Source organism: Pseudonaja textilis, chromosome 1 (genome assembly GCF_049901715.1).
Source record: "Pseudonaja textilis isolate UNSWEBS1 chromosome 1, rPseTex1.2, whole genome shotgun sequence".
Classification (NCBI taxonomy): domain Eukaryota; kingdom Metazoa; phylum Chordata; class Lepidosauria; order Squamata; family Elapidae; genus Pseudonaja; species Pseudonaja textilis.
Genome location: NC_141990.1, coordinates 326,307,184 through 326,319,882, shown reverse-complemented (window position 1 = coordinate 326,319,882; position 12,699 = coordinate 326,307,184). Strand labels below are relative to the sequence as shown.

The 12,699-nt window shown below is 46.2% G+C and overlaps 1 protein-coding gene across 1 annotated transcript in view; it reads right to left on the bottom strand.

Annotated features, from left to right (window-relative positions):
• The window catches only part of MAU2 (MAU2 sister chromatid cohesion factor), a 41,020-nt gene that overhangs the window by 14,655 nt on the left and 13,666 nt on the right, over window positions 1–12,699 (bottom strand). Inside the window, exons 7-12 of the mRNA XM_026699011.2 lie at window positions 11,284–11,439; window positions 9,446–9,592; window positions 7,753–7,843; window positions 6,752–6,855; window positions 5,617–5,694; window positions 3,760–3,825 (exon numbers count right to left, since the gene is read on the bottom strand). Coding sequence (XP_026554796.1) covers window positions 3,760–3,825; window positions 5,617–5,694; window positions 6,752–6,855; window positions 7,753–7,843; window positions 9,446–9,592; window positions 11,284–11,439 — 642 coding nt within the window. The remainder of the gene's footprint in view (window positions 1–3,759; window positions 3,826–5,616; window positions 5,695–6,751; window positions 6,856–7,752; window positions 7,844–9,445; window positions 9,593–11,283; window positions 11,440–12,699) is intronic.

Genomic DNA, 12,699 nt, shown 5'->3' with positions numbered 1-12,699 from the left:
GGACGGGCAGCTTCAGGCTCTCTCCGCCAGAGCTGCCGGCCAGGGAAACAGCGCTGCCATCACGTTGCCTCCCTGTCCACGGACAGGTGGGCGCTATCACTGCCTCAGGCAGCCTTTCCCAGTGGCCCCTTCAGGTTCGGGCTGGAGGGACTTGGGAAGGAAGCCAAGCTTGGGTCCGCCCGGCTCTTTCGCTTGGCAGGCAGGCGCGTACCCGCAGCTCACTTTCCCGGCTCTGCCCAGCCAGCACGGCTCTGGCAGGATGAGCGGAGGGCCTGGCGGGGAGGCACTCGCTGCCTTGGCGAGAGCTCTGCTGCCGGTTAGGAGGGCCCGCCTGTCAGCTGCGCTGGGCGCCCCAGGTGAAGCTCTTCGCGCTCTGCCAGGCACCAGGCAGGGATGGCGGCTGGGCGCTTCTCCCGGGGTGGGTCGATCCTGTGCTGCAGCCCCAGGAGATTTGCCTCCCCATGTGGGGTTGGGCTGCCCTCTCAGGCAGGGGAGTCTTTGTCATACCGGTAGTAGGGCGTTGGTTTTAAAAGAATTGGCTTTGCCTTTGAAGGTGAAGGGAAGGTGGTGACAGGAGCGCCTGAAGCCGAGTGTCTCCGCCGGGCTCCGGTTGCAGGAAGGAGACCTGGCTGGCCGCGCCAAAGAGTGCGGCGTTGCTCTAAACGCTGCGGCAGCACGGGGAGAAGGGAAAGCAACGGTGGCGGAAGGTCTCCTGATACGAAGTGTCCCACCAACGCCGAAGTCAACGCAGGCAGCACCATATCCGGGTATGCAACAAAAGTACTTCCTAACGGCAAGCCACACCCCCCGCCATTCCTTTCCATTTCCCATATTTAATATAGGCCTTAATTTGGGGGGAGGGGCTTAATTTGATTTTATGCCTATAAAGCATGCTGGGACTTCCTATTGGGGGAGGCCGTATTGTTGGAGAAACATGGTATACGTATATGCATATGTATATGTATATATGTACATATACACTGCTCAAAAAAAATAAAGGGAACACTTAAACAACACAATATAACTCCAAGTCAATCACACTTCTGTGAAATCAAACTGTTCACTTAGGTAGCAACACTGACTGACAATCAATTTCACATGCTGTTGTGCAAATGGAATAGACAACAGGTGGAAAGCATAGGCAGTTAGCAAGACACCCCCAATAAAGGAGTGGTTCTGCAGGTGGTGGCCACAGACCACTTCTCAGTTCCTATGCTTTCTGGCTGATGGTTTGGTCACTTTTGAAAGCTGGCGGTGCTTTCACTCTAGTGGTAGCATGAGACGGAGTCTACAACCCACACAAATGGCTCAGGTAGTGCAGCTCATCCAGGATGGCACATCAATGCGAGCTGTGGCAAGAAGGGTTGCTGTGTCTGTCAGCGTAGTGTCCAGAGCATGGAGGCGCTACCAGGAGACAGGCCAGTACATCAGGAGACGTGGAGGAGGCCGTAGGAGGACAACAACCCAGCATCAGGACCGCTACCTCTGCCTTTGTGCAAGGAGGGACAGGAGGAGCACTGCCAGAGCCCTGCAAAATGACCTCCAGTGGGCCACAAATGTGCATGTGGGTGCTCATACGGTCATGAGGGTGGTATGAGGGCCCTATGTCCACAGGTGGGGGTTGTGCTTACAGCCCAACACCGTGCAGGACGTTTGGCATTTGCCAGAGAACACCAAGTTCGGCACATTCGCCACTGGCACCCTGTGCTCTTCACAGATGAAAGCAGGTTCACACTGAGCACATGTGACAGACGTGACAGGGTCTGGAGACGCCGTGGAGAACATTCTGCTGCCTGCAATATCCTCCGGCATGACTGGTTTGGCAGTGGGTCAGTAATGGTGTGGGGTGGCATTTCTTTAGAGGGCCGCACAGCCCTCCATGTGCTCGCCAGCAGTAGCCTGACTGCGATTAGGTACCGAGATGAGATCCTCAGACCCCTTGTGAGACCATATGCTGGTGCGGTTGGCCCTGGGTTTCTCCTAATTCAAGACAATGCTAGACCTCATGTGGCTGGAGTGTGTCAGCAGTTCCTGTAAGACGAAGGCATTGATGCTATGGACTGGCCCGCCCATTCCCCAGACCTGAATCCAATTGAGCACATCTGGGACATCATGTCTCGCTCCATCCACCAACGCCACCTTGCACCATAGACTGTCCAGGAGTTGGGGGATGCTTTAGTCCAGGTGTGGGAGGAGATTCCTCAGGAGACCATCCACCACCTCATCAGGAGCGTGCCCAGGCGTTGTAGGGAGGTCACACAGGCACGTGGAGGCCACACACACGACTGAGCCTCATTTTGACTTGTTTTAAGGACATTACATCAAAGTTGGATCAGCCTGTCGTGTTTTTTTCCACTTTAATTTTGAGTGTAACTCCAAATCCAGACCTCCATGGGTTGCTAAATTTGATTTCCATTGATAATTTTTGTGTGATTTTGTTGTCAGCACATTCAACTATGTAACAAACGAAATATTTAATAAGAATATTTCATTCATTCAGATCTAGGATGTCTTATTTTTGTGTTCCCTTTATTTTTTTGAGCTGTGTGTGTGTGTTTGTGTGTGTGTGTGTGTGTGTATTATGGTATTCAGCTTTGTTTGGGTATTTTCCCACATCATTATAGTTGGGCTTTTAAAGTTGTAGCAATGTTTGGGCAGAATCTCATCTGCCATCATCAGGCTCGTGTATTGTGTTCGTCTGTGAGTCAGACTTTAAAACAGAAACGGCTGTGAAAGTCTGACTCACAGACGAACACAATACAGAAGCCTGATGATGGCAGATGAGATTCTGCTGAAACGTTGGTACAACTTTAAAAGCACAACTATAATGACGTGGGAAAATACCCGAACAAAGCTGAATACCATACATACATATATACGTGCCTGCTGGTTTCTGGCAAACAACGTCCACTCAGAATGCATTTGTTTAACAGTTGCAGAATTCAACTTACAACCATGTGATTCGCTTAATGAGTGCCATGAAAACAGTGGCGAAATCAGGACTGGTCACATGGATGCCTCAATTTAACAATACTAATAGCAGGGGTGGGTTTCTAGCGGTTCTGTCCACCTCTGTAGAACCGGTTGCTCCGAAGAGCAGCAGACATAGAACCGGTTCTATGTCTGCTGCTGTTTTGGCCCACCTACCCGCCCAGGCTCTTACCTGACCTTTAGTTCCCGCTTTTTCAAGTGCAGCTGCTTTGCGTGATACAGCTGCAGTTGAAAAAGCAGGAAAAGAGGGCTTTTCCAACCGCTGGCAATTGCACGCAGTGCTGCTCAGCTGTCCGGGCAGCTCAGCAGATTATAAATTGCACTCCCGCAACTCGTGCATGTGCACGTGACGCTAATAGACAGACCCGGTAGTTATACCGGTCGGATCCCATCCCTGAGCAATAGCATTTATATATCGCTTCCTAGTGCTTTTACAGCCCTCTCTAAGCGGTTTACATAGCCAGCGTGTTGCCCCCAACAATCTCAGTCCTCATTTTAGAGACCTGGGAAGGCTTGAAGGCTGAGTCAACCTTGAACTGCTGAGGCTCCAACTGCTGAACTGCAGCCAGCCAGCAATCAGCAGAATTAGCCTGCAGTACTGCAACGTGCCACCACAGCGCAACAACCGCAATGACTTACAAACAAAATTCCAGTCCCCGTTATGGTCTTAAGCCAAGGACTGCTGTATCAGCCTTCCAAGTTATTTAATTAATTAGATTATTTGAAGAGGAGACTTACACCCAGAAGCACAAAACAAAAGAAACTTACCCGAAGTGCTGTGGTAAACTGTGCTTCCGCGTTGTCCATGCAGTTCACAGAAATGCAATATAGCCCCTTCAATGGAAAACAGCAGGGAAAGTTCAAGGAAAGGTACTTTGGGTTTTAGGAATGAAGACTTAGCGGAGGAAGTTGAACAACAGTGCAGTGTAGATCTATGTTTCCAGTGTGGATCTATGTTCCTAGTATAGATCTATGTTCCTAGTGTAGATCTATGTTCACATTCCGTTTGCTTTAATAGTTATGAATCTAACTTCTCTTCCCACCTAAGAACCTAGAAGAAATTCCAGTAGGGAAATACAGGTAGTCCTTGATTTACAACAGTTCGTTTAGTGACTGTTTGAAGTTACAAACACATGGTCATGTGATCAAAATTTAGATCTTTGGCAACTGACTCGTGTTTATGATGGTTGCAATGTCCCGGGGTCATGTAATCACCTTTTGTGGCCTTCTGACAAGCAAAGTCAATGGGAAAATCCAGATTCACTTAACAACCACGTAACTATGTTAAGAACCGCAGTGATTCACTTAACAAGTGTGTCAGGAAAAGTCGGAAAACGAGGCAAAGCTCACTTAACAAATTTCTCACTTAGCAACAGAAATTTTGGGCTTAATTGGTGTCATAATTCGAGGACTACCTGTAAACATATTCCTTAACTTTGTAACATGGCATTAAGCTTTGGAAATGATTTTGCCCTGCTTTTTTTTCTCCACACAAATAACTCATTTAAATCCTACTGTGGTCAGTGTTGCTCCCCAATAGAGTTAATCGCAGCAATTCATATTCTGCTTCTTCTTCTTCTTTCCATAGCTTCAATGGACATTCATGATATTAGATCCAAATTTTCCTATTCCTGGCCTTTTAAACTTACCCCCAATTTGACCTCAAGGTTATCTACTTGTCTTGAGGGGAAACTCAATAGAAATGCTACTTTTGGGTGTACACACAGCACAGGTAACCGGGGGAAACCGTACACATCAATTCCTGCTGACGAGAATTAAGGAGGATTTATTGAAGGCCACTTCATCTATAAATCAGGGCTGGGGAATCGTGGCCATTTTATGACAGCGGACTTCGACTCCCAGAATTCCTGAACTGGTTGACTCCGGAATTCTGGGAGTTGGAAGTCCACCAGTCATAAAAATGCCGCGGTTTCCCACCCCCCATCTATAGGCACTGAAAGAATTTCAACAAATTCACAGCAAGGCCAAACCCTTACAAAATGGGAGGAATAGCCAAGCTAGAGAGCTATTCCTCCTGTGTTTATGCAGGGGTAACTGAGTTGTACAGGTGGCCTTTGACTTACAAGAATTTGTTTTAGTGACCGTTCAAAGTTACAACGGCACTGAAAAAAGCGACTTACCTACCACCCATCCTCACACATACAACCATTGCAGCATCCCCGCAGTCACACGATCAAAATTCAAGCACATGGCAATCAACATGTCCTTACAATGCTGCGACATCCCGGGATCATGTGATTGCCATTTGAAAATCTTCCAACAAGCAAAGCCAATGAGGAAAGCCAGATTCGCTTAACAACGGCATGATTAACTGCAGTGATTTGCTTAACGACCATGGCAAAAAAAAAAAGTCTGTAAAAGGGTACAGCTCCCTAAGCAGTTGCCTTGCTTAGCAATGGAAATTCTGGTCCCAGTTGTGACTGTACATCAAGGACTACCTGGCCTTGTTACCAAAGCCTTGTGGGGCTCCATTTGTTTGAAAACTGACAGCTTTCCAAGGAATGGACCTCCGGTTTCCCACAGTGAATAAAATTCCACAGGTTCATGAAAACCTAGATGCACATGCATCACAGAACGCTTCGGGGACTGGGAAGTGATACTCACCAGAAGAGCATGTAGCTGGGCAGCATGATTAGAAAAGAGCCTGGGTGACTGCTGACAGAGCTGGCATACCTGTGAAATCTTGGTGCAAACGGAAGAGAACATGACTTAATATCCCAGGGTGATTCACAGCGATTCTTCTGACTTTACCCAGCCTAGCAGGGTTCGCTTCCTTTTTTTTGCCTTCCTCTTTTCTGACACAACCGCTGATTCCAGCTGCACTTTGGGGATTGCTTCATTATTTTGTAAAATCACTTTTGTGTTGCTGCAACACCCCCCTCCTACTTTAGTATAGAAAAATATCAGGTAAAAGTTTCACTGGGGAACTTTGGCCAGCTTTCATTTCATTTCACTTCACCATACTTTTCAAATAATCTGCAATGCTGGAAATGGCCAGAATAAGCCCACTCGTGACTCTTGGGTGCCCTCAGAATGACAGAGTTGGAAGGGACCTTGAAGATCTTCTAGTCCAACCCAGGAGAACCTATACTATTTCAGACAAAGGGTTGCCCAGTCTCTTCTTCAAAACTTCCAGTGTTGGAGCACCCACAACTTCTGGGGGCAAGTCGTTCCACTGATTAATTGTCCTTAATTGTTTCTCCTTAATTCCAGGTTGCTTCTCTCCTTAATTAGTTTCCATCCATTGTTTCTTGTCCTGCCTTCTGATGCTTAGGAGAATAGCTTGGCCCCGTCTTCCTTACATAATTGAAAACATTGCTCTCACGTCACCACCTCTAGACCTAATAGCAGTCGTCCAATATTTGAGGAGCTGCCCCAAAGAAGAGGGGGACCAACCTATTCTCCAAAACACCAGAAGGCAGGACAAGAAGCAACGGATGGAAACTAATCAAGGAGAGGAGCAACGGAGAACTAATGAGAAATTCCCTGACAGTTAGAACAATTATGGCAGTGACAGTCCGAGGTCTTCCAAGACTGTCTCCTTTTCAACAACCACAAAGAGTGGTGATTTCAGTTAAGCCTCCACACATCTGTTCCCCATCACCACCCGCAGTTCCAAAGGACACCGAATGCCCTAAAGCAGCGCTTCTCAATCGTGCCTGGCTGGGGAATTCTGCCCACAGGCCTTCAAATGGCCAAGGTTGAGAAACCCTGCCCCTAAAGCAATGCGAGTCTTTACCTCTTGCAGGGCTGTAGCTTTGTGCCCTGTGACTAGCCGGCACATGATGATATGTTCCAACAAGATGACTTGGAAAGATGATAAGATAGGGCTGCAATCAAGCACTGGAAGGAAAGAAATGATGCGGTTTAGGGAAAAGAAAAAAAGAGAAAGGGAACAGACAGCTCTACATTTGGTGGAGTGACCATGCTGAATGTACTCGACTTAGGACCAGTTCCGTAGCGACTGTTCGGTGTTATCATGATGGACCCTCTCCAAAGGTACTTACAACCTGGTTCTGAAGTTTCTAATCTCCCCCCCACACACAATTATGTGACCAATTTTGGGTACTCAGCAACAGGCCTAAATTTGTGGTCCGTGGTTGCGCGACTGTAATTTATATCTTTTTAGACCAAAAATCAGCTGTTTATTTCTGGGATTTGCTCAAGAAGCACCACAAAAAGGGTTGTAAAATCAGGTCGTGAATGTGATGATCCACTTTATGACTGTTGTGACTTGCAACCATAATGGGCAAGTTGAGTTAAGAACTACCTTTAATTGTTTTTCTGAAGCAGGCAGTAATATTTTAGGTTTTATAAAAGCAACCGTTCAAATATCTTGGGAGACATGCGACATCAGGCTGGCAAAAACACCAGTCTATCCAATTCTTCCCTCCGTGTGAAGAAAAGAAATATGTCAAAAAAATTCCACCATAAGAATCAAGTGATTCTTTCTGGCACTGCTAAAGTGAAAAGCAAAGTAATATTGGTTCCTTTCCTTAAGTTCAGAAAAGATCTTGGCTGACCATGCAACTCTGATGCTTAGGAGAGTTTTCTGGTGCTTAGGAGAGGACCCATCAGTAGCCCTGAAAAAGGACACTGGTGTCCTGAAAAGGCAACATGTAAAAGGGAGAATGGAGATAAATGTAAAAGGGAGAATGGAGATAAATGGAGCATGCAAGTCAGACATTCAAGAACAGAATCTGTGTGAAGACACACACCAAAGAAGTTTACTCTGCTCACTTTTGAGTTTTTCTAGCTGCATCAAGGCTTTGTCGGTGTATTTCTGGGCCTTCTCCAAATATCCGGCTTGCATCGAATGCATCACAGTCACCTGGCAAAAAATAAAAAATAAAAAAAAAATACCATGTTTGTTTGGCAGACTATTTTGCAACCCTGAAACGAATTGCTTCAATGTTCTCCCTGCTGCAAATTAACGTGGCTCGTTTTACATGAAAAACAAAGACAGGGTAGAAGTTCTAAATGAGAATGCATGCAGTTAGCAACACTGTGAACGCCCATGCTGGCACGCCACCTGTGCAATTAAAAACAGGCACATTCATCTTCCTCACAGCAGGGCACAAGGCACTGCCAAATTGTCCTCATTGGGAAAGCCTTGTGGCCAACAATGCAATTAATGTACAAAAAACACAGAAAGCCTCTCTGCCTTTAGTTTCTAATGCTTTTTGTTAAGGAAACAAAATAGAACTTTTATCAAATTTCAAAAGAACACGGGAGGAGGAAGGGATGGGGGGAAAGCAGGAAAAGGGGGGAAAAGGGGAAAGCAGGAAAAACACAAAATTGGGTGGTGCAGAGAGAAAACAAAATGTAACTCCCGACTCTCTGATATACAGATACAAGCATGAAATGCAAGTAGATTAAACCAAATCACAAACTATTTCTTTAGTTAAAAACAGTTCTACTCATCAAATCCCAAGATTACATTTTCATTTCTTTGGGTTTCAAGCTAAAGTCCAAAAATTGTTTCTAAATTACTGTTTCAGAATTCCTGACACCTAAAGGTTAGACCATTAAAACCATCTAGCCCAGGAGTGTCCAATCTTGGCAACTTTAAGACTTACGAACTTCAACTCCCAGAATACTGGCTGGCTGGGGAATTCTGGGATTTGCAGTACGCAAGTCCTAAAAGTTGCCACAGTTGGACACCCCCAATCAAGCCAATGCTGACAATACCTGATTATAACAATTCCCCAAAGTCTCCAGAAGAAAAACCTCTCTGCTACTAGACATTCTGCTAGCTGAAAGTCCAGCGACTATAACTGGGACATTTCTGCAAGCAAAGAAAGGACTCTATCAATGAGCTATGATGCCCTCAGGAAACCTTGTCATCTTCTGAACCCACTGAGCTCAGTATTGTCCATTAACATGAATGGTGGTTTTCCAAAGCCACATACTGATGTCTTTCTTACCACCTGCTGCCTAGGAATGTTGGTAATTAAACAAAAGACATTAATTCTTTGGAATATATTGTAAACAAAAGCAAAAATTACGCAGAGGCAATTTAAAGGAAAGCCAGTAATGCCCCCCCGCTAACTGCTGCAATTGTAAATTGGGACACTGCTGCAATTGTAAATTGGGACACTAGAGGAGCACTGTGGCTCACGTGGCTAGGGGCGCTCAGTTGGAAGTTAGTAAGCCTGGTGTTCGAGACAGGAGTGCTGCTGTGGGGCAGGGTGAGCTCCCATCCTTTGCTCCAGCTGGGGACATGAATGTCGCCTGGGCAACGGCAATGTCACCAGCTCATCCTTTCAAACGCAAAAGAGGATATTGCCATGATGATGTTAAAGGGGAAGTAGAGAGCTCCTTCTTTATGTGAAAAACACTAGGCCTCTGATCCTAGAAAGCCCCTCTTGGAAGGGTCACTGCAACCAAGTTTGCACAACTTATTTTGGCAAGATCAGATGCAGCATCTCACCAGGTAAACCAGCACACACATGTGCTCCTTGGGCAGCCAATGGAAGAGGTCTGCAGGGTTGCTGGGCAGGATCTCATCATCATGAAGAGTTGAGATGGTCTGGATGCACTGCTGCAGCTGCTTTAGACATGGCTTGACACTCTTCACCTGAGGAAAAGAGAAGCTGCCTCAACAAAGTCAAAACCAAACATGAGGCCCAAATCAAAGGCACCCCACGTCCTAGGTCAACCACCCATTATCTTGATGGCTGTTGTCCTCTTCTCAGTTCATCTTCTCTAAAGATGGAACATTAAATATCTCTGAAGGTTCCTGTCAAGCTTACGTTTTTATCTTCTTCCACTCATTGTTCCTTCATATATTTGCTCTGCAGTTCTATTCTGGAGTAGTCTTTGAGTTATGACTTGTCGTTTTACAACTGTTCAGTGTTACGATGCTTTGTGGCCCATAAAGTACCTCCAACCCTCGTAAAATAGCAATAAACTTAGACTTCTATCCTCACTTCACAGTGCTTCTATAGCCCTCTCTTAAGCAGTTTACAGAGTCAGCCTATTGCCCCCAACAATACAGATCCTCATTTTACCCACCTCAGAAGGATGGAAGGCTGAGTCAACCTTGAGCCTGGTGGGATTCGAACTGCCAAACTGCTGGCAGCAGGTGATCGGAAGTAGCCTGCAGTACTGCATTCTAACCACTGTGCCACTGCAGCTCAGGTGTCCCCATAGCAATCAAGTGATCGCATTTTGAGTGCTTGGCAACCCGCTTACCTTTATGACCGGATGTATCTTCCTGTGGTCACAAGATACCAATTTGGGATTTATTTATTTATTTATTGCTGTTTTCCGGCGAAAAACACTCACTAGGAATAATGGGTTCACTTAACAACCATACCTTTGATTTGTTTAGTGATGGCCGTGAAAAAGGTCAAAGATTTAAAAAGGTCTAGTCACATTGGTGCCTCGATTTACAATTACAAGTAACAACCAGACTTCTGGGCCTGATAGTGGTTGTGACTCATTTCCTTCATGAGGTCACGTTACAACCACCTCAAAAAGATCCTAAAGCTGGATCGATCGCATGGGGGATCCACTCTGCACCTATCGCGGACTTAGGAGTGTAAAGGAGAGGCTTTTAAGTCATAATGAAGCTCCTGTTCTTATATTGCGAGCAACCACATTGTTCTGTACTAGGCTTTCTCGAAAAGCACTAAGCAGGCTCTTTGTCCCGACCAAACACCTTTTATTAAACAAATGTGAATTTCTTGCATTCACATTCAGCTAACGGCCTGGCAAACAGTCTTTCAAGGGTATAATTAGGAGCTCAAACCTTATCTAACTTGGAAAGCTGCCCAATAAATATTTTCCAAACACAGTGCTGACAAGGAAGGACTCAGCACTGAGTCTCTGCGATGCACAGACAGATCTTCACAATGATGGAACAAACGAACGAATTGTTTTCTGCAAAAGCCCCTTCCTCTTTTAATCCTTATGGGAGGGGCCATACATTGTCCACCTGTGGCCTTACTTCCACGTGGACCCTGAGTTTGTAATTGTTCTTTCCTTTTGACAGCTCTGCGCATGCGCAGGCTGGGAACCGGTTCCAGCTGCTCCCCCGCCTCACTGCTGTCTGAGCCCGAAGGCAACTGAAGACTGCCAGCCTGCCCTGGCCCCATCTCGGCTTCTGACACAGAGCCCTCGTCCGAGCCTTCCTCAGCCTCCAGGACTGGCTCAGGTTCCTCCCCAACCTCCTCACTGTCCGACTCTGCTGCCAACTCCGCCAGCCGCCAGCAGGCCACAATACACTTTTTGTCATAAAAGGTCACTGGAACTGCTTCAACTCACCTGACCAGCGTCCAGGTAATGCGTCACCTGCAGTACCAAGAAGAAGACGCGCAATGACTCTTTCTGGATGGGATTCCCCTGCCAGTTCTCAACGATCTGCCCACAAAGCGTAAGCAGCGGGTGCACCTCCTGCAGTTTCCTCTCCATGAGGAGCAGCTAGGAAGAAGGAAGGGAGGAGAAAAGAAATGAGGAAAAGTTTCAGAACGCTTAATAAGCGCCTCTTCCTTAGTCTTGGATTGATTTCCTCAAATAAAGAAGGAAAACAAAAAACAGTACGGTAATCCTCGACTTATGTCCGAAATTTCTGTTGCTAAGCGAGAGCACTGTTATATTTGTTTTACCCCATTTTGCAACCTTTCTCACCACGTACTTGTTAAGTGAATCATAACAGTTGTCAGGTTAGTAACATGGTCGTTAAGTGAGTCTGGCTTCCCCGTTGACTTTGCTTGTCCTAAGTTCATGAAAGTAACATGGTCGTTAAGTGAGTCTGGCTTCCCCGTTGACTTTGCTTGTCCTAAGTTCATGAAAGACGATTACATGACCCCAGGACTTTGCAGCTGTCAAAAATGTGAATCAGCCGCCAACCACCCGAATTTAGATCGTGTGACCATGGGGATGCTGCAACAGTTGTCGAGTTGTGAGAAATGGTCCTTAATCACTTTTTTCAGAGCCATTGTAACTCTGAATGGTCACTAAGCAAATGGCTGTAAGTTGAGGACGACCTGTATTAAGTGTGGGAAGGAGAGTTATCTCTAAGTCCTCAGTTCTGTGATTAATTTTGCTTCTCATCATTTCAACATAATCCCAAAGAACATACAAAAAAACGACATCAAAAATAAGGTAGCAAATTACAACAGGAATAAGTAAAAATTCAACTACAAGTTCAAAGGAGGTGTTTTCTCTCAGTGGTTTTTCTGTATGTACTGCGTTTCCCTGAAAATAACACCCTGTCTTATTATTTTTGCCATCAAAGAAGGCACCAGGTCTTATTTTCAGGGGATGCCATCCACCGAATAACCTCACATGTGTGCGTCGCTCCCGGCCTCCTTTTCACTGTCAGAGGCCTTCAGGAACTACTACTTCTGCGGCCAGCAAGGCTTTCCTGAAGACCTCTGCAGCCAATAACAGAACTCCAGATTGACCCAGAGCTTTGTTATCAGCTACAGAGGCCTTCAGGAAAGCCTTGCCAGCCTTGTGGGCTGCAGAAGAAATAGGCCGGCAAGGCAGGAATCAGGGTGTGCAAGACCTGGCTACAACTATCCAAAGGTAAGTAGTAGGGCAGCTCCACCCCTCCCATCCCCACCCTAGCTTAATTTTGACCTGTGCAGGGTAGGTCGTATTTTCGGGGAAACAGGGTACACCAACTTACAATTTATACCTTCCATGCCAATCGCTTGGAATACATACAGTGGTATT